The sequence below is a fragment of the Poecilia reticulata genome, linkage group LG6 (assembly GCF_000633615.1).
Source record: "Poecilia reticulata strain Guanapo linkage group LG6, Guppy_female_1.0+MT, whole genome shotgun sequence".
Taxonomy (NCBI): Eukaryota; Metazoa; Chordata; class Actinopteri; order Cyprinodontiformes; family Poeciliidae; genus Poecilia; species Poecilia reticulata.
Window position 1 is genome coordinate 27,391,688 of NC_024336.1, and position 19,722 is coordinate 27,411,409.

General features: G+C 37.8%; 1 protein-coding gene across 1 annotated transcript in view; it reads left to right on the top strand.

Annotated features, from left to right (window-relative positions):
- The first annotated feature begins 3,366 nt into the window (after positions 1-3,366).
- LOC103466423 (potassium/sodium hyperpolarization-activated cyclic nucleotide-gated channel 3-like) overlaps positions 3,367-19,722 on the top strand; it is a 24,423-nt gene continuing 8,067 nt past the window's right edge. The window contains exons 1-5 of the mRNA XM_017305094.1: positions 3,367-4,034; positions 12,327-12,750; positions 16,207-16,368; positions 17,598-17,816; positions 19,149-19,295. Coding sequence (XP_017160583.1) covers positions 3,376-4,034; positions 12,327-12,750; positions 16,207-16,368; positions 17,598-17,816; positions 19,149-19,295 — 1,611 coding nt within the window. The 5' untranslated portion in view covers positions 3,367-3,375. The remainder of the gene's footprint in view (positions 4,035-12,326; positions 12,751-16,206; positions 16,369-17,597; positions 17,817-19,148; positions 19,296-19,722) is intronic.

The window sequence follows — 19,722 nt, forward strand, 5'->3', positions numbered from 1 at the left end:
TTTAGTTTAAAACTAAATTTGTTTTAAACTAAATTTATTTTAAAACTAAACTAAATTGAGTTTAGTTTAAACTAAACTAGTTTAAACTAATTTAAACTAGTTTAAATTATAATTAGTTTAATTAAACTAGTTGAATATTGAATGAATTGAATATTCATTCAATATTTTGAATGAATATTCAAAAGGAATATTTTGAATATTCATTTTCAAAATATTCATTCATTTTGAACGTGAATATTTAGAGAGGTAAACTTAATGAAAGTTTAGTGCAGAAAATAGTTTTTAGTATAAATATTTATTTGCAAAATTAATATTTAGACAGCTGAACTTAATGCTTAGCTTTCTAACTAAATATTTAATTTGAAACTTATTTTAGTTTTCAAACTAAATATTTTGACTCCAAATTAAGTTTTTTCCCCCCCAAAGTAAACATTTCATTTCAAGCAAAACATTAATTTTTTAAACTAAATATTTACTTTCAAAGTAAATATTTAACTTACTAACTAGATATTTGGGATGTTAAATATTTAGTTTTTATCAAATTGGCTTGCCGATAAGTGAAATATGAAACTAAAATCTGGTTTGTATAATTTCCTCCATTGGCGAAACTGTTTTCCTGCAGCTCTAATGTGAAAACACGTGGAGAATGGCGCCATCTAGTGACATCCTGGTGGAATTACAGCTGTCAGGAGCTCAGACTGATGAGGACCAACAAAGTGTAACAACAGATTTGTGTGGAAATCAAACGAAATATCCAGCATGGACGGATCAAAATACACAAAACAATCCTTTTTCATTTTGTTTAAACATTTACTAAGTTATTTACAGAGAAGACCAATAAAGGGTTTAACTTACGGAGGAGAAAATGAAACCTTAATCATTTTGATGTCTCTTTCAGAGTGATGTCACAGAGGTGGCCAGATGGAGACCATTTATTTCTGGATGTCATACCAGAAATAAAAGCCATAAGTTTTGTCATGGTGCTGTATTTTATTAGCAGATAGAGCACAGGTGTTAAAATGTGGCACCTACAGACAAACGATCGGGATAAAAAAAAATTCACAGCCGTGTCCAATATCCAGAGGTTTGTTAGAGGACATTAGGAAACAAACTGCACCGTAAACACCAAAGGCCATAGCAGGTAGGCTACGGGAATGAAGATTTAGAGAAATCTAACTCAGAATTAGGTTATAAAACAAATGGACTTTATATCTAAAATGAAATCCCTGCTGAGGATCATGGAGTAATTATTGATTATTTCTGCCTACCTGTCATGATATTCTGTTTGAAGAGAACCCAAAAGCTGAGATGCTGAAGCAGAGAGTAGATTTGAAGATCCAAACCAAACCAACTTTATTTATAAAGCACTTTAAAACAACCACAGCTGATACAAAGTGCTGTACATTAAAACACAACATAATAAAAAAAATAAATAAAAGCTTACAGTTTAAAAACAAACACATACAATTTAAAACTAGATCCTGCTGGTGTTGAAAGCCAAATAAAATAAATGTGTTTTAAGACGAACTTCAAAAGTGGACAGTGAAGGGGCCTCTCTGACCTGCAACGGCAAGTCATTCCATAATTTAGAGCCAATTCAGTGACAAAAGAGAAAATGAACTAAGATTTACACAAAGCAATGGGAGAACAGGGAACCAGAGGAGAACAAAAAACATCAGAAACAAACAAGAAGCTTGACGGGGAGAACAGAATCTAATTTAACAGGAGGAACTTCTAACTAAATACAAGGAATAAATAAACATAAATTAGAATAACTGAGAAAGGACTGAACTAAAGTAAAATAGAAATAAAAGTGATGTAATCAAAATGAGAAACTAAGGAACACAATAATAATGAAACTACAATAATAATTAAACACTAAGCAACTCTAAACAACCTATCGTTTTTATCTTTACATTTAGCTTGTAGGTCAGAATGTGGTGAGCAAGTAAAATGAATAATGCTTTTTATCATCCCCTGCAGAAAAGGAGTTATAAGAATCAAGCAGAAAGAAACACAAATTGTTGTTTTTGACAGGCTTGACATAAAAACTCAGATTTATCATTAATATTAAACTTCTTAAAACTCAAATTCAGATTTAAATTGTATTAGATTTCAGTGTTTGTGCCAGTTGTTTAGTTGGTAGAGATAGAAATTACATTTCCAAGTGAACCCTGAACTCCAAGGAAGGTTTTCCAAAAGAGGTGGCGGATTACAAAAAAATTGCGAAAGTAGCACTACTTCATATTTTTGCTCAAGTAAAAGTAAAATGTATCCGTCCCAGAAATTACTCAAGGAGGAGTAAAGAAATCTACTCAAGTACCGAGTAACTGATCAAATGATCAGTCATTTAAAAATTATATCATCAAAGGGACAATAATATAAAGCTAAATGGAAATTTTAACGATCAAAGTGACAATAATTCATGAAAATAACAAAAAAATACAAAATCAGGCTAAAGAAAATGTTTCTAAATCAGTTTATTTTAACATGAAACTTATGAAACTTTAACAAAAACGTCGAGTGTGTGTCTGTCTGGTGAATTTTTGGTTAAAACGTTTGTTTTTTATTCAGTGGTAAAAACAGACATTTTACTCAATTAAAAGCATAAATACTTCCTAATAAAATTACTCAAGTAAAAATAAAAAGTACATGTTTTCAAAAAAGTTACTCAAGTAAATGTAACTGAGTAAATGTAACGAGTTACTTCCCAACTCTGTGAATATTTCCCTCCAGTTGTCCTGGCTGGGTGGGGTGGGCGCATCCCGTCTCCAATGGCAACCCGATAGATCAGCTCCATCGATATTCGCGTTATTGGAAAGCAGGAGGCTTTTCGGGGAGGATCAGCGATGTCGACGCGCTGTGGATGTCTGTGCCAGCTGCGTGCGTGCGTGTGCGTGCTCACCTTGCACTGAGAGGGAGCTCGGGTATTTCGGAGAGGTGGAGATGCTGCTTTGTCATTGAGGACCTCAGCAGCGGCAGCAGCATCAGCAGCAGCATTATCCTCCGACTCCGGCACGTCCGACGCTCAGCATGCTGCATCCTGATGCGCTCCCGGCCGCGCTCGCTCTGTCTCGCTCAGCCCACCTGGATTTTCTGGCGTTTCTCGTGTTTTTTCCAGCCCGGTATGTGCGTGTTGACTGAAGCGGCTGCATACCGTCGACTCATGTCAATGTTTGAGCCGGAGGAGAGCGGCACGTCCCAAGTGTCAGAGAAGATACGACCCATCCTGCGGATGCGCTGTTGCTGCTTTGCCTCCAGCGGGAGCCCAACTGTGTGAGATCCATGATTTATCCCTCTGTTTTCTGGGGTTGTCCTTAGAGAGCACCCGCTTCTTCTTCCTCCTCCTCTTCTTCTTTTTTTTAATAAATAAAAATGGAAAGGTTCCAGTCTTCCATGCGCAAACGGCTCTACAGCTTGCCGCAAAACATTGTGCAAAAACCCACAGTGACTGACAGTGAAGGAGACAGCGGCGACAAGGACACCAGGAGAAAAAGTATTCGGCTAAAACATTTGTCCTCTCTGTCTCCCGCAAGCAGTTGCAGGAGCGTCGAGGAGGCCAGGAGCGAAGACTTGGACAGGGACGTTTCCGTGCTGAAGACCAACTTGAACGGGGACTGCCGCTTTTTCCGGAGCAGCATCTCTTCCATCACCGGGAGGCATCCTGCGGGCTCGGATCCAGCGGAGCAGCGGTGCCTCCTGCCGGAGACGGACGCCGGGGCCAGCGAGAGTTCACCCGGGGAGCCGGGGGCCCAGGACCGGGCGGCGGGCGGGCTGCAGGTCGGTGCACCCGGGCAGCCGCCCGTGTTCGACCAGTCAACTTTCATCAAGTTGGAGGGCGCGGACCAGATCATACCCGAAGATGACCGACTGTACCAGGCCGGCTTCATGCACCGACAGTTCGGGGCAATGCTCCAGCCGGGAGTCAACAAGTTTTCCCTGCGGATGCTGGGCAGCGAGAGGGCCGTGGAGCATGAGAGAGAACGCGTGAAGTCCGCAGGCTTCTGGATAATCCACCCGTACAGTGATTTTAGGTAATTATCACCACAGAAGATTAATTTATAGGCTGCGTTGATTCAGTCAAAGAGTTAGACTGGTCATTAAAAACACTTTAAATCTGTTTTAATAACAGAACACGATCAGGAGCAAAAACTCCTGTAGAATCGTAAATGTTTTCGGACTAATTTAATGATTGGCGATGAATCGACTGTTAAAGTAATCAACAGCTAATTTAGTAATAATTAATTGTTAACCGGACTCATAAAACGGGAAATTAATGAAAGAACAACTAACTCAGAGAGGTAATTAAGCAAAATTGTACAAAAAATATAATTATTTTTTTGCGTTTGATGGAAAAAAAATCTATTTTGTCTGTAAATATGTCTGAAACTCCTCAAGTGGCAGTTTTAGCTTCACCTGGTCCAAATTCTGTGAAATTGTTTTACAATTTTATCAATTAATCCAAAAACTAATAAACAGATTGCACTGTATTGATGTTAAGATGTTGATGTTAGACGTAATTTCTATTTATTTATTTTGCTGCAGATTCATCTTTTGCTACAAATAATCCAGCGTTTATTTTCTTTTTCAAAAAAAGAATTGAATATTTTGTTTATTTGTACACTGTTTGAAAAAGAGTTGAATGAAAATCTGCAGAATTGGCCAATATTTTTTTTTTTTATCGGATTAATTAATTAATCATTGATTCATCAATAACTATCTTTTGCAGCAGGCATGTGGGAGGAAGTCGGAGTACCCTGAGAGAACCCAAACATGCAGAAAGATTTGAACCAAAGACAAATTTCCATTGAAGCTGCGAAGCCATGCGAGAGCAATTATTACCAGCAAACATTTGGTGTAACAAAAAGGACTTCCACCGCAAACAAAATCCTCTTAAATTCTGCCGGTCACTGTGCCGCTTTTAAAGCACATAAACAGGGCGTAAGCTCTTCTTGTGTCCAGCCTGGAGATGTGTGGGCGTGCATGTGCACCGGAGCTCTGCAGCTATCCAACCCACCAATTTTCTTATCAGCTTTTTTATGCCTTCATTACACTCATCCTTCATAATTCCCTAATTTTCCCAGCCGCGCTGCAGCGTTTCCCGCTCGACCGGATGTGTATCACCACCATCAAGGGATTTTCATGACATTTAACCTTGAGGTTCACTGTCATCATATTGTACGCTGATGTGTGTCACTGCAGGTTTTTTTTTTTTTTTTTTTTTGCACTCATCTGAATTGCATTTTTTTTTTTCTGTTTTCAAGCGGTGGATTACAGAAAGCATAGCGGCCGCTTGGAAATGGGGTAATCAAAATAGGGTAACATGACCATTCAAGATATTAGAAGCACACATCAGTGGAGATTATTACGGCACAATTAGTCTAATGGAGCGGAGTCGGCGTGGACCGGGAGGGGACACACCACAGACAGACAGACAGACAGACAGACAGACAGACAGACGATGCAGAATAAAAACTAGAGAGATTGAAATGGGAATGTAGTGGTGAGGAATCAGGCCGTCCAGCTGTTAACTCTGAACTTGTGCTGTGAGGTGTTGTTACTTCAGGGTCTCTTTGGGTCACATTTTGCATCAGGATGGGTTTTTTTTTTTTTTATTTATTTTCATTAGATCAAATTCTTTTCAGCCTTTTTAAGTTGCAGCTCTGAAGATTATGGCTGGATTTTGTTTTTCTTTTCTTTGGCTTTTATCAGTGTGAGCATTGGAAGTTCTGCTGCTGCTGCAGACATTTGTCTTCATTTGTGGGAAAATATGAGAAGAGCAGCGAACACAGACTGAGTCAGCTCAACACGGTGGAATAAACACAGCGCTGCTCTGAAGACAAACCTCCCCGCTCTACACATTTCTTATGTTTTTACTTTCTTTTATCAAAAATGCTTCAGAACGTCACATTTTAAAGACAGAACTGGACAAACAATATGACTGAAAAACTTACCACTATGTAAACGTTTCACATAAGTCGATATTGATAAGTATTGATTAGGTTTTTGTTTTAAAAATCTGAAATATTGCCAACCTGGTGATGTGACCTTTCCTGTTTTATCCACAGTTTTTACTCCATGATGTTGTTTTTAAACAGTTACGAGGCAAAACATGAAACTGCTGCTGTGCAAGTGACTCAGCAGGTTGTTGCTAAGTAACCACTAGTTACTCAGCAGGTTGTTGCTAGGTAACCAAATACTTGATTCCACCAACTTTGCTTAGCTAGCTGTGAGAGGTTGAGCAGCTAAAGCATTTCCTCTGCCTACATCTCCCAGAATGCTGTACGGTTCTGGCTCAGAGTTCAGTGAATATTCTGTCAGATGTATTATCTACTAATATTGATCCCGTGTTTATCGGGATGTAAATATTGTTATTGATTTATTGTTTAGCCCTATTTAAAGGTTCTGTATAAACTATGCACAAACTCACCCTGTGATAAAAAGTATTTCATCCCTAAACCTAATTAATTTGGCGGCAGCAGCTACAGTGAGTCTTCTACATCCCAGTGGAATAAGTTTGGTTCACTCTGGTTTGCAAAACAGATTGGACTGAGTATCTTGGTTAGATTTAAGCACAACCTTTGACTAGGCCACTCAGAAGGCCTCAGTATGTTTTGTTTGAGCCATTCAGAGGTGGACATCCTGGTTTGGTTTGTCCTGTAGCATTGTCCAGTTGTGTTTGAGCCAAGTTAGTACAGATAACTAAAACTAATGAATTAACAAAAACTGACATTGAAAAGATCTTGATTAACGGGAAAAAACTATAACTGGAACTATGTAGTCTGTTTATAAAACTAACTAAAACATACTGAACATATTATAGATACAATATGCTTTGTTTTCGTTCCTATAAATCTATTTGTTAGCCTTTCACACTCGATTCCCCCCCCACACACAATCAGTTTACGTAAGCTAACAGCAAATTACGGCGCGCCACATTATGCCAGTCTGCAAAATGAGAAAACCAGTCAGTCGGTTTTTCAAGAATAACTGAATAAATCTTTTGAAAATAATATCTTCTGTTGATTATTACTTAATTGATGTAAACATAACCGCAATTAATCACAATATAAATACTTGGACCTTTTGGAAATTAAGAACATTTTGAAAAAGCTAAAACTACAACAATAACTAATAAAAACTGAACTAAAACCAAACAATATTTAATTGATAATACCTAATTAAAACTGACTGAATTAGACAAACAAAAGTTACAGCAAAATAAAACTAAACTGCAATGAAAAACCCTAAAATCCTAGAGCCATGGTCTGAGCCGAAGGTCACGAATGAAGCGCCGGACTTCATCCTTCAGGTTTTTCTGAGGGATTCGTGGTTTCACGTGTTGCTGTCAGTCATTCAGGTAGTAAAGCAGAAAACTTTCACGTTCTGGATTAGTGAGGTTTAAAACTAGATGTTGGTTCCTGTCGTTCTGGGTTTGTATAAAGCTAAATGTTGGTTCTCCATGTTTGATTCTTGTTCTGGGTTGTTAACTAATAAACTAACAGGAGTTTCTCTTGGTCTCGCTCCGATATTAAAGTATAAAGCTAAATGTTGGTATAATTGCTCCACAGTTTATAAAAGTAATAAACATATGCAGGTAAATGTTGGTTCTCCGTGTTTGATTAAGAAGAAAACAACTAAAACAACAACAACCAAAAAAATCATAACAGCAATCAAACATAAAAAACCAAAACTTTCATATCCAGTTTGAAAAAGTGCAGGAAGAAAACAAAACTTATTAAATCCTTACCACAAATATCCCACATTATACATGTCTACACATCTTATTTCTACTCTTTCTAAATTATACCTGTTATTATTATGCAGTCTACTGCTGCTTACTGTCCTGAATCCTGTTTGTCATGCAGCTGCATCCATCTGTAGCAAAACAACCCAAAACAAAACATACACATCTCATATATGCAGCCATGTTTAATCTGCATCAGCAGAAAGCCGCGATGTTTGCTGACTTTACCTGAGTTAAGTCTGACCTGCTGAACTCTAGATGCTGATTTGGATATTTTGTAACCTTATTGATGAGGTATTGATGAAGTCTTGGAGTAGTTCTGTCAGGCTGGGCTTCTCCTGCAAAAACACAAAATCTCAGCAAGTATTTTTAGTTTCTACTGCTAATATCTTAGTAAACTTAAAATAAGTCAGAACTAACTTACAAGGACCTTTTCGACAAGATATAGAGGCTTTTATGTAAATAACTCCTTAATAATGATGTAAAGGTGCTAGATACACTAGCAGATTAACTTATAACATGGAAAAATGTCTTGTTATAAGATAAATTATCTACTAATGGCTCTGCTACTTTTCCAACATGTTAGTGTCACAAAAAGTAAAGAATAAAATGTAAAGATACTTTTTCCCCAGCAGTGGATGTTGTGGTCTTGTATCTTTTTGTCTTGAACACTAGAGAACTAAACGCTGTTTGCGGACGCAGGAGCAGACAAACTGAACTGGCACGCTGTGCAAATATGTTTAATATGATTGCTGGAGGGCCTGAGCCGCGGTACAGGTGTGTGTTAAGCCACTGAGCTGCATGCAGGCTGTTCTGCTTCAGCTGCGATCTGCCAGTCGGAGATAAGTATCTCTAGTACAAATGTGATCCCTTTTTTTTCAGCTGTCCTGATTGATCTAAGCTCCTTTCACCATTTTAAGCCTTGTTGTGTTCACTTTGCCTGTAACTCCCCTGACTTTGTGCTGTCTTAACGTAGCCGCACGCTAACCCAGATCTTCCCAGGTTCCTCGAACAACCCTCAGCTGTAAGAGGTGTTTTAACTGAACGTCCTCGCACCAGAACGTTTCTCCCCACGCCGTTGTGTTGCATGCTGGGAGCCGGTGCGCCATCAAGTAATGCACGGTCCACTTCAGACCTTTATTTTTATTAATTTATTTATTCTTCATCCAGCTGTTCTGTGACGCGGGGCTGAGCTGTAATGCTAACTACTTAACATCTGGCTGATGGGAGCTGACTTCTGGAGATGACATGGATTCCCAGGAGATAACGGTGGATTTAGCCAGAGTGGGGACGTGCAATTAGGACCAGTGTGTCAGCGCGGAGACAACGGGCCAGATGTGGGGAGGAATGCAAATGCTTTGTTTGGCAGAGAACAACAGAAAGCTGATTAGGACAAATGGTCTCCATCCCCATTGTTGGTTCCTACTTTTCGTGCAGGTTCTAAATAATTAAATTCAAGATAAAGAAGTTGAAGCTGTTCTCTCCTCTGCTTGCAGTGGAGGCTTAATGACGGAGGCTCTTTGTGACCGACCAGCAGGTCAGGGATTCACGTTCAACCGTTGCTAAGCTGCCGCAGCGGGACCCTTAAGCGAAGGCCGTAACCCCATCAACTTTGTATCATGGCTGACCCTGTTCTTTAGCGCCGAGCTGAAATTTCTATGTAAGGTCAAAATGTTACTCCATAAAGCGATAAAAACTTTGATTTTTTTTTCCCCATGTTATATGAGCATCTTCCTGTGTTGTATAAAGTTCTTATGTGTTCACACTGCAGCCTGAAGTGACCCAGTTCCGATTCTTCTGACCCAGAACTTTCCATTTCTAAATTCTTGCTGAATTTGATGTTGTGTTTTTGGGTCGTTGCCAAGTTGCAGGTTTCAGATCTGCTTCAGCTTTAGCTCACCTTTTCCTTTAGCTCATCTTTGCACTTCCACCCTGTTGCTTTAAACATTTATGTGTTTCTTTTGCTGGAATGCTGCATTTGATTTATGAGGTTCTACCCTAAACTATCCGTCCAAACATATCTGTCCCATAAGTTCTGGTTTTTGTAGAACATTGACGTTAAAGTTATTCAGTCTCGTTCTGATTGTCCTGCACTTGCTGTAGTTCCTGAGTTGACAGCTTTGTTTCTTTGCAGACTATTATTATGGTCGACTATTATTATGGTCTGCTTGTCTGGGTAAACTGGCAGCGCTGCAGCATGTTGGCACGTTCTGAAAGCCCTTCGTCTGAAGAATGTCTTCAGTACAAGGGCTGATTTTAAATTCTTTAAATTTTGTACCAGATCCACAAATCGTCTTTCTGAAGGCCTCAAGCTGCTAATTTGAGCCATTATAGGTTTGTATAATGGCCAAAATGTTATTCTCATGATAATTTTTTATTCTTTCGATATAAAACAATACATTCACCGAGTTGTTGTGTAAGTGTTTGGTTTGTCTTTGATTAACTATGAAGTGCTGAAGGCAATTATTAATAAAATTTGTGATTTAGATCAGAATTCAGATCCCGATCATCAGGAAATAAAACACAAATTGTTTTTAATCTTAGTTGTTTTTCTATGAGTATCTGTGTTATCACAGAACCATAGATAAATGAGTGAATTTGCAAACAAATACTGGATAAACAGACAACTTCTCTCTAAAACACAATAGATCATTAAGACTTTTTGATGCATATTTTCATCTGCATCTCTTCTCTACCTGCTTTGTTTTGTACCTTCTTCCATAACCTCAAAATGCTACATTTTTAGTGCCTTTTTGCTGGAGTTTGACTTGTTTAATGTAGAGCAGCAGGTCCAACTCGGACTTCTCACATTCCCACCCCATTTTCCCACGAACCCACTGGGTGCTGACGGCGTATTTTGCAGTCGGTGGGTGTCTCGATGCGATGCGTGCGTCCTGGCCGGTCCGTCTCTTCACGCCGAGGTTTGTCCTGAACATTTAGGTGTGCCAGAACTCCAGCTGGATTGATTACAGGTTAATTAGGTCTCAGAAATGGACCAGACCTGCGATCTCATGCAAAACCAGGCCTGTAAAAAAAAAAAGCTTGACATGTTCAAGCTCCCTTTTCTCATAAAGACTTGATTGTTCCTGTGAGTTTAGATGCAAAGTAAATATTAGAATAATGTCCAAACTTTAATTTGACGGTAATATAGAATAAAAGATGCACTGCAAAAACAAAATCTCACCAAGTATTTTTGGTTTAGTTTCCAGCACAAATATCTTAGTAAACTTGAAATCTGGCAAACTAACTTAAAAGTAACTTTTACTTGTTTTAAGTAAATAATTCCTTGATATTGATGGAAAATTACTAGTTCTATTGGCAGATTATTTCATTTATAACAAGACATGTTTCCCTTGTTATGAGTTCATTTATCTGCTAATGTAACTAGCATTTTTTCATCAATATTAAGGAATTATTTACTTAAAACAAGTAAAAGTTACTTTTAAGTTAGTTTGTCTAATTTCACGTTTTCTAAGATATTTGCACTGGAAACTAAACCAAAAATACTTGGTGAGATTTTGTGATTTTGTAGTGTGGCTATGTAATACATTTCAATATTTTCAGTGTCCTGTATTAAAGTTAGTGATATTTTTAACTGTAACTGATTCTATTTTTTTCTGGTCTAAAGATACAAATTACACTGTTAATAAAAACTATATTTGCTCATGGGTAACTCATGTTATTTCCAACAAAAACTGTTTTTCTTTTTAATGCTGAATTATGATGGTTTTGTTTGGGGTTTTTTGTAAGTTCAGCAATTTCTTGCAGTTTTATGCTGAATCAATTTGTTTTCATAGTTTTTTTTTTTACATTATTTCACAGGATTTTCAGTTTCAGAAGGAGGCTGTTGCTGGTTTCACACAAATTATTCTTATTCTTATTCTTATTGTTGTTTTTACGTTAACACATGGAAAGAATCGCTTCAGAAATGCGCCTCATTCTCATTTCTCTCACAGCTCTCACAGGCTGTTAAAGTGTTAACTGGACTTATTCAAAACAATTCTTCTGTCTCTATTTGTTCATGTCCACAATAATTTATTAAAATATTGAAAAACATTTCCCCTAAAACAGTTGCTAATATTTTCATCACTGCCGTCTGTCCAGAATTTGCACTCATTCAAATGACTCTGCACTCACTCGGCTCATCTAAACTACAGACGACTTATGAAATGATTTATGCATAAAGAAAGCATTAATTTATTTTGCTCATTGAACAACTGTAGAAAGCTGTTTAATAAAATTTAGCTTCTGTTATCTGGGGATTAATGGCTTCAGTGCATTTCTTTCCTTTGTTTGTTCTAAGCTTTGGCAGAAGAAATACTCATGTGTAAGAAAACAAAACAAGAAAAAAAAACATTCTGTTGGATTTTACTTATGATTTTTCTGTAAACAATGCTGTTTACAGGGACTTCATGATTCATTTTACTTGTTGTTTTGTTTATTTATTTTGGATATTTCAGATGTCTTCCAGTTCCGGTGTTAAATGTTTGTCAGAATTTAAAGTTTATTGATCTTTTAGTCCAGGAAAATTGACCGTCCAAGGCCCAGGCATGAGTCTTATTTCCACCGCTGTTTGCAGGTTTTACTGGGACCTGACCATGCTTCTGCTGATGGTGGGAAACCTCATCATCATCCCCGTGGGAATCACCTTCTTCAAGGACGAGCACACGCCGCCGTGGATCGTCTTCAACGTTGTGTCGGACACCTTTTTCCTCCTGGACCTCGTTCTCAACTTTCGCACCGGCATCGTTAAGGAGGACAACACGGAGATCATCCTGGACCCGCACCAGATCAAGGTCAAGTACCTGAAGAGCTGGTTCGTTGTGGACTTTGTCTCCTCCATACCTGTGGACTACATCTTCCTCATCGTGGAAACGCGCATAGACTCGGACTTTTACAAGACGGCCCGGGCCCTGAGGATCGTCCGGTTCACCAAGATCCTCAGTCTGCTGCGGCTGCTGCGTCTCTCCAGACTCATTCGCTACATCCACCAGTGGGAAGAGGTAGGTCTTCCTTTTACCATCCACCCTGATTTAATGATTCCACAATCGCCTAATTTATCTGAAATGTTGCTAACAATAGCAAGAAAGTTGTTGTGTTGGTAACTATTTTGAACTGCAACAGGTCTGTCATCTTTTGCTCTCACAGCAGAGCAAAAGAGGATATTTAGACATTTGCTGAGATAGAAAAGATTAGTGGATAAGATCGGCTTCATGTCTAAATATCGGCCGATCAGCAATATCCCAGAATTAAGGAAATCGGCACAGATAAATCGGTACACATCTAATTTTAGGCATTAGAAAAGCTTATAAATTTAAACTTTTTTTAAGGCTTTTGAGTCTATGCTGTAGGGTTGCAATCTGTGTTTTAACGTTAGCTGTAAATAAATGTTGTATTTAGGGAGTCTTTTTCATATTTTTTTTGTATTACCTGTGCACTAAGGATGGAAACAATTAATTGACTTATGGTTATCAATTAATGTTTTATTAGATTAAAATTAGTTCTAATTTATGAAATAACATCCGCTTGATGACAAATAAAAATCTTACGTCTTAGACCTTCTTTTAGTGTTGTAGTTTGAAATATTATGAACATTTTTGCTCATATGGAAAGATGGTGGTCCCTCTTTAAACAAGCAAAACTTTTAAGAAAATGGCTACTTATTAATTTATTTGTAATCTGTAAGATTAAGCAACTTCAGATTAACTCGTTAATCGATAACCTGTACCCCTACTGTAAACAGTTAGACTATTTTCTTTAGCTCAGGAAAGATACAAGCACTTGCTGTTTCTAGATAATACTGTTTTTGGAGAGATAGGCCTGTCGCGATAAACGATAAATCAATTAATCGGACGATAAATTAAACCTATAGACCTCATTTTAGTTATCGTCTTTATCGTCTCTTCCGGCCTTTTTTCTTTCTCTTGATGACACTGAATGAAAAAAGGCTCAGCTCCGGTGCTCTCCACTGACCCTCCCTTCCTCATTTCCTTAGTCTAATGTCCAGCGCACACTACACGAGTTGTCGGCCCATTTTCAAACCCTGAGAGACACATTAGCCGACAGAAATCCCAGGTATAACGGTGTGGTGTCCAGCCACATGGGCACAAAATAATGGCTACAATTCCAGTTAACCAATTTTAAAATCAGGCATTAATCAATGCTTTACTAGAATCTACCTGTGATGCATGTGGCTAGAGTCAGCGTAAAGTCCTGACTGAATGAAAATCATTATAACCTATTTATGTCACGTTAACGAAGAACAGCTGAAAACGTACTGGGTTTATCAACTGAGGTAGCAATTTGGCTCCAACTCCGCCCCTTGTCATTTCTATATTCTTTGCACGAATTGTTGAATAAACATTAATGTTGTTTCCACATATCATCTCCAATGTCAGCTGGACTTTGGGCCAACGATCTAAGATTGTCATAAGGGGAAAATAGGGGCAAAAATGGTGTAGTGTGGAACTATTGCATAGGTAGTGGGATGTGCCCATTTTCTCTATTTAAATCTAGTGATTACTGAAGGGCAATATACATACAGACTTCATAATCTGCACTCTTTTGGTTGAATGCAGTATTTATTTCCACTTTGGCTTTATGTTGTTTAGTTTTTATTCAAGTACGTTTTTTGTTAATGGAGACTGAGAATCCATTTTATTTTTGTTTTTGGTTGTTTTGTTTATTTAGTTTATCAGTTTCAGTGTTACGTGTTCTTTTGAAAATAAAGTGCATCTATCTATGGCAGGAAATTGCATGTATTATTAGTCATTTCCATTAAATCAGTGTCAAAAGGTCTTGAAACAATATTATCGTTTATCGCAATAATTATTTAGACAATTAATCGTCCAGCTACATTCGTTATCGTGACAGGCCTATGTAGAGATCATATTTGTGCAGCTGGTTTCTGACTTCTGGTTTTTGTAAAGCTTTGATAAGCTGATACTGATTTAATGTGATTCCTCTTTTCCTCTCTTTTTTAATCAATCAATCATGGCCTGGATACTGATGTCAAGCGTCATACTTTCAAAGCTTTACAGTTTCAAAACCACTAAAATTTTCCATAATACTGTCTCTACAGTTTAAAATCCTGAGATGCTATGGAAACGCTCAGGGAGTTTCTTCCAGCTTCTTTGAGAAGATTATCTTTCCACCACTTGGTGCTGTGCTCTACCAGGAAGGATGAACCTTTCTTTCTCTCTCAAGAAAAATAAATCTGGCCTTTGATAATACGGCTGGTATTGAAAACCCCAGACACTCATGATGTAACCTTTATAAAGAGAAAAACAAACAGCAAAAGAGTATACACTTAATAGCAGTTGATGTGTTATTGGGGAGTAGTAGGAGACTGAAGCAGAGTGAGCTTTTTCTGAAAAAGGCCAGCTGGATCCAAATAATCTAAATATAGATCAGATTCTACAGTTCTTTCTTTCTCACTTACTAAAAACGTAGATACCATGTACTGGAGGATGCCAAGAACTTTATATCTAATAAATTCAATTTTATTTATAAATAACTCAGTAAGTTACTTTTACTATGACTGGCTACTGTCCAAAAAGAAACCAAGGATTATATTTTTGTCTATTCTCTACTAGTTAGAATGCAGGGGAATCCTCAGTCCACTCTGATTGCTGTAAAATATAGTTTATACCATTCGTTCGTTCATTCATTCATTCATTCATTCATTCATTCATTCATTCATTCATTCATTCATTCATCCATCCATTCATTCTTTCCACTGCGATTTTATATTATTTTGAAATGTGGACAAACACGATCACCTAAAAGACAATTTAAACTGGCTTTTACATGTGCAGTTGCCAGTTAATGTAGTTAGCATCACAAAACCAGTTGACGGTATATCCTAGAATATAATTAAACATTTATGATAAAATAATGCCTTTAATTACATTTTTTCTTTCAGTTTTCTTCTTCATCTTCCCTCCCACTTTTTGAGGTTCCCTCTAGCGCCCCCTGGTCCAGATTTCTAGACATGTTGCTAAAAATCTAGGTTTTTCTTTTATATTGCAGTTTGTATCCCTCTGTGTCTTTTTTGCATCATTACTCACTGATATAATAGCTAACTTTAAGTCTTCTTCACTCTGTAACAGCGGCCACACTGAAGAGGGATGTTGTCAGCACAGCCTGGTAGCTCTCAACTTGGTGCACACTATGTTCAGAAAAAGATTAGATTTTTCCATCCTGACTAAATGATGCTAAAAATACACAAATTTCTTGGTGCAGCTTTAATTTTTAAGCTGCTTCTTTGAGGCAGTGTTTACCCACGCTGTATACTAACTGATTAAAACCACTCAAACAGCCTCTGCTGCTCTAAAGTAGATGCTGCACTTCATCTCAGATCCCCAAATGTCAGGGGAGAGAGTTAAAATCTCAAGTTTATTTTCAAAGTGTGAGCGTTTTATCACGTCTTGTCCCATTTTGTTTCCCGTTCATCGTAGGTCTTTCACATGACGTACGATCTTGCCAGTGCCATGGTGCGAATCATGAACCTGATTGGCATGATGCTGCTGCTGTGCCACTGGGACGGCTGCCTGCAGTTCCTGGTGCCGATGCTGCAGGACTTCCCTCCGGACTGCTGGGTCACCCGGAACAAGATGGTGGTAAGGGAATTATTGGGCAGATTCGAATCCCAAATCCCAAAATAACATTATGTTGTATTCAAATTAGGGCTTCAACTTATGATTATTTTAGTTATTGATAATTGTATAGGGTATTCTGATGATTAATCGATTATTCTGATGATTAATCGATTATTTTGATTAATCGGATAAAATGGCTTAATTTAAGCCTATTTTATACAATATTATATAAACATGCAAATAAATAAAAAAATTTAAATAAGAAAACATCTTTTTTTTAACCTAAATTTCAGCATTTCTTTAGTGTGTGCTAAGGAGTTCTGGGTAGAACATACAGCTCTGGAAAAGTAACAAACCACTTAAAATGATCAGTTTCTTTGATTTTACTTTTTATAGGTATATGTAAAATGAACATTGTTCTTTTATTCTATGAACTACTGGCAACATGTCTCTGAAATCCTAAGCAAAAATGTTTTATTTATTTGCAGAAAATGAGAAATGGTCAAAATGACAAAATAGAAACACTGTTTTCAGACTTTAAATAAAGAAAGAAAAGAAGTTCAGATTCATTTAGAAACAGCAATACTAATGTTTTAACTCAGGAAGAGTTCAGAAACAATATTTGATGGAAGAACCAGGAGGTTTTTATGGGGTTCATGCAGTAGGCTCTTCATTTTTTCCAGAGCTGCATTTACAGATAAAGGATTGTTTCATATCTTAAATGCAAAATGTATATATTTTGTACAGTTTTGCATTATTTAAGGCTCTGACTATGTTGTTCTTTCAGCAAATGCCCTTTTTACAGTCTGTATACTCCAGCTAATTATTAATCAATTACTAAATTACTTGATTATTTTGATAATTGATTAATCACGATTAAACCGATTAATCGTTTCACACCTACAGACTTAACAGGCCATATTTGAAGATTTTCTACTTCCCATTAACATAATAAATATTAGTGTTTAAATGACTAGATATTTTTACTCTGTCTCTTCTTCGGCATTTTTCTTTTCTGATCCTGTGTGTATTGATTGGTGGAACAGAAGCTAAAGTACGTGCTAGCTTGATATTAGCAACACTAACTTAAACATAAGCAGTTATGGTTCCCAACGGGCAGGATAAAATGCTCACCACCTGCACTCTTTTTTCTGAAACTCCCAACAAAGCTCCCACAGACACGATGCAGCAGCAGCGCTGCAGCATTCTTACTGATGAAGTTTCTCTTTCCGCTTCCACTTCTCCTCCAGAACGACACCTGGGGTCAGCAGTACTCCTATGCCCTGTTCAAAGCCATGAGTCACATGCTGTGCATCGGGTACGGCCTGTACCCGCCCATCGGCATGGCCGACGTCTGGCTCACCATCCTCAGCATGATCGTGGGCGCCACCTGCTTCGCCATGTTTGTGGGTCACGCCACAGCTCTGATCCAGTCTCTGGACTCCTCCAGGAGGCAGTACCAAGAAAAGGTGAGATTTGTTGTTGGGATACCTTTAAGCAGCTAAACTTAAAGGTATTGATTGGAGCATTTCTTAGAAAAAGAAATGCTCCAATCAGGCAGATTATGATATTATATACACAAGCATATGTCACTAGCCTTAATAATAGTTCATACTAAAAATAAAATGTATTCTTAAAAAGTCTTAAATTTCACTGTCTAAAATGAATGCCATAAAATTTATTTTTTATGTAAGTAGGCCTTAAATATTTTAATCACAGGTTTTAAATTTTGTGTTGGCTGGATTTGTATTTATAAAGTTTTTAATTTCTTTTTTTTTAACTCGAGGCAGTTAAGGTTACTGCTAACAAGCTGCTAATGTAGCTTTGGTAGGTAGCTAGCTAGCTTTTTGCATCTTTTATGGGTATTTTTTAACATATTTTACATGCAAGTGCAATTTTATATGTATATGAAATGCATTTTCTTTTGTACATTTCTGTTCTCACACAAATTTTTAATTTTATTCAGAATGGTTTTTAAAAAGTCTTAAGTTTGAGTTGCTGAAGCCTGCAGAAACCCCAATTTGTTGACATCATCCCAATAAAAAACCAATAAGTTGCACTGAGGTAATGTGACCAAATCAGAAAAAGCCTCAAGAGGTGTGAATGTTCTTGTAAGGCATTGAATGTATTATATTAGCATAACAAATACAATTTTATGTCTGGTTAAAATCATGCTTTTCATTTGATGATAGTTTGCTAACCCTCGTTACCAAAAGTTATTTTTCACCTAAAATCTGTTTAAATATTTATAGATGGACAGCAGAAGCTTCACTGGTTTTTGATGTGAAATGGTGACAAAAACCTTAAAATATGAGGAATAACCAGGGGAACTCGCCATTAGATCTCCATGTCCGACTCTGTGAGGGATAAAACGAGAGATAAGGCACAGATTTAATAACCTCAGAGCAGAGGCTTATGGCAGGAAGCGCCATACGTACACTGGGTGCTGTGATCGTCGGCGCTGCTCTGCTGGTAGAGTACACTGCTGAAGGACACGCTGGTTAATGTCATTAGCTGCAGCCTGCAGAGCACAACTGTAATTGTCAGATGGGGCAGAGCCACAACACCGCACTGCGAGCAGGTTTCACAGATGGCCTGACAGTTGACTGTTAACATAATGAGATACATTATAGTCCACCTCTGAGCCAGCACATCAATCAGGTTAATATATTCATTCTGACATGACTTTGCATTTTGTCTTTGCAGGAGAAGCAGGCGCTTTAAAGCTGCCGTTGTGAGTCGGATTCTTGGAGCGGTTCTGAACGGGTTTTAAAAGTTGACATCTTGTTGTTTTGTCACAGTATAAGCAAGTGGAGCAGTACATGTCCTTCCACAAGCTCCCCGCTGACATGAGGCAGAGAATCCACGACTATTACGAGCACCGATATCAGGGCAAGATGTTCGACGAGGAGAGCATCCTGGAGGAGCTCAACGAGCCGCTGCGAGAGGTCGGTTTACGAAAATGTGAAGCCCAACTGAGTTTGGATTCATAGAAGTCGTACCATGTCAGCATAAATGAGAGCATCCCGTTCTCAATGATGCTCAGATAATTATTGATATAATCCAATATGGCTGCCTTACTTTCCATGATAATGTTAATAGTGTTGTAATCTGATTAGTAACGGCCGTATGAGGGCAGAGAACCTTATTAACAGAGCACTAAGCTGCTTTTATAATGATTGAAATATACACATGCAGCGTTGAGATCGCCTCACCCAACAAAAACTAAATAAAAATACTCGAAAAAATTACTGTTCCTTGTGAAACAGCTGTGGGAATGCTAATCTACTGAATGGACTCACAGAAGATGCTAGAGGGAGCTGAAGAGAGAGACAGAGCTGAAGAGAGAGAGAGAGACAGAGCTGAAGAGAGAGA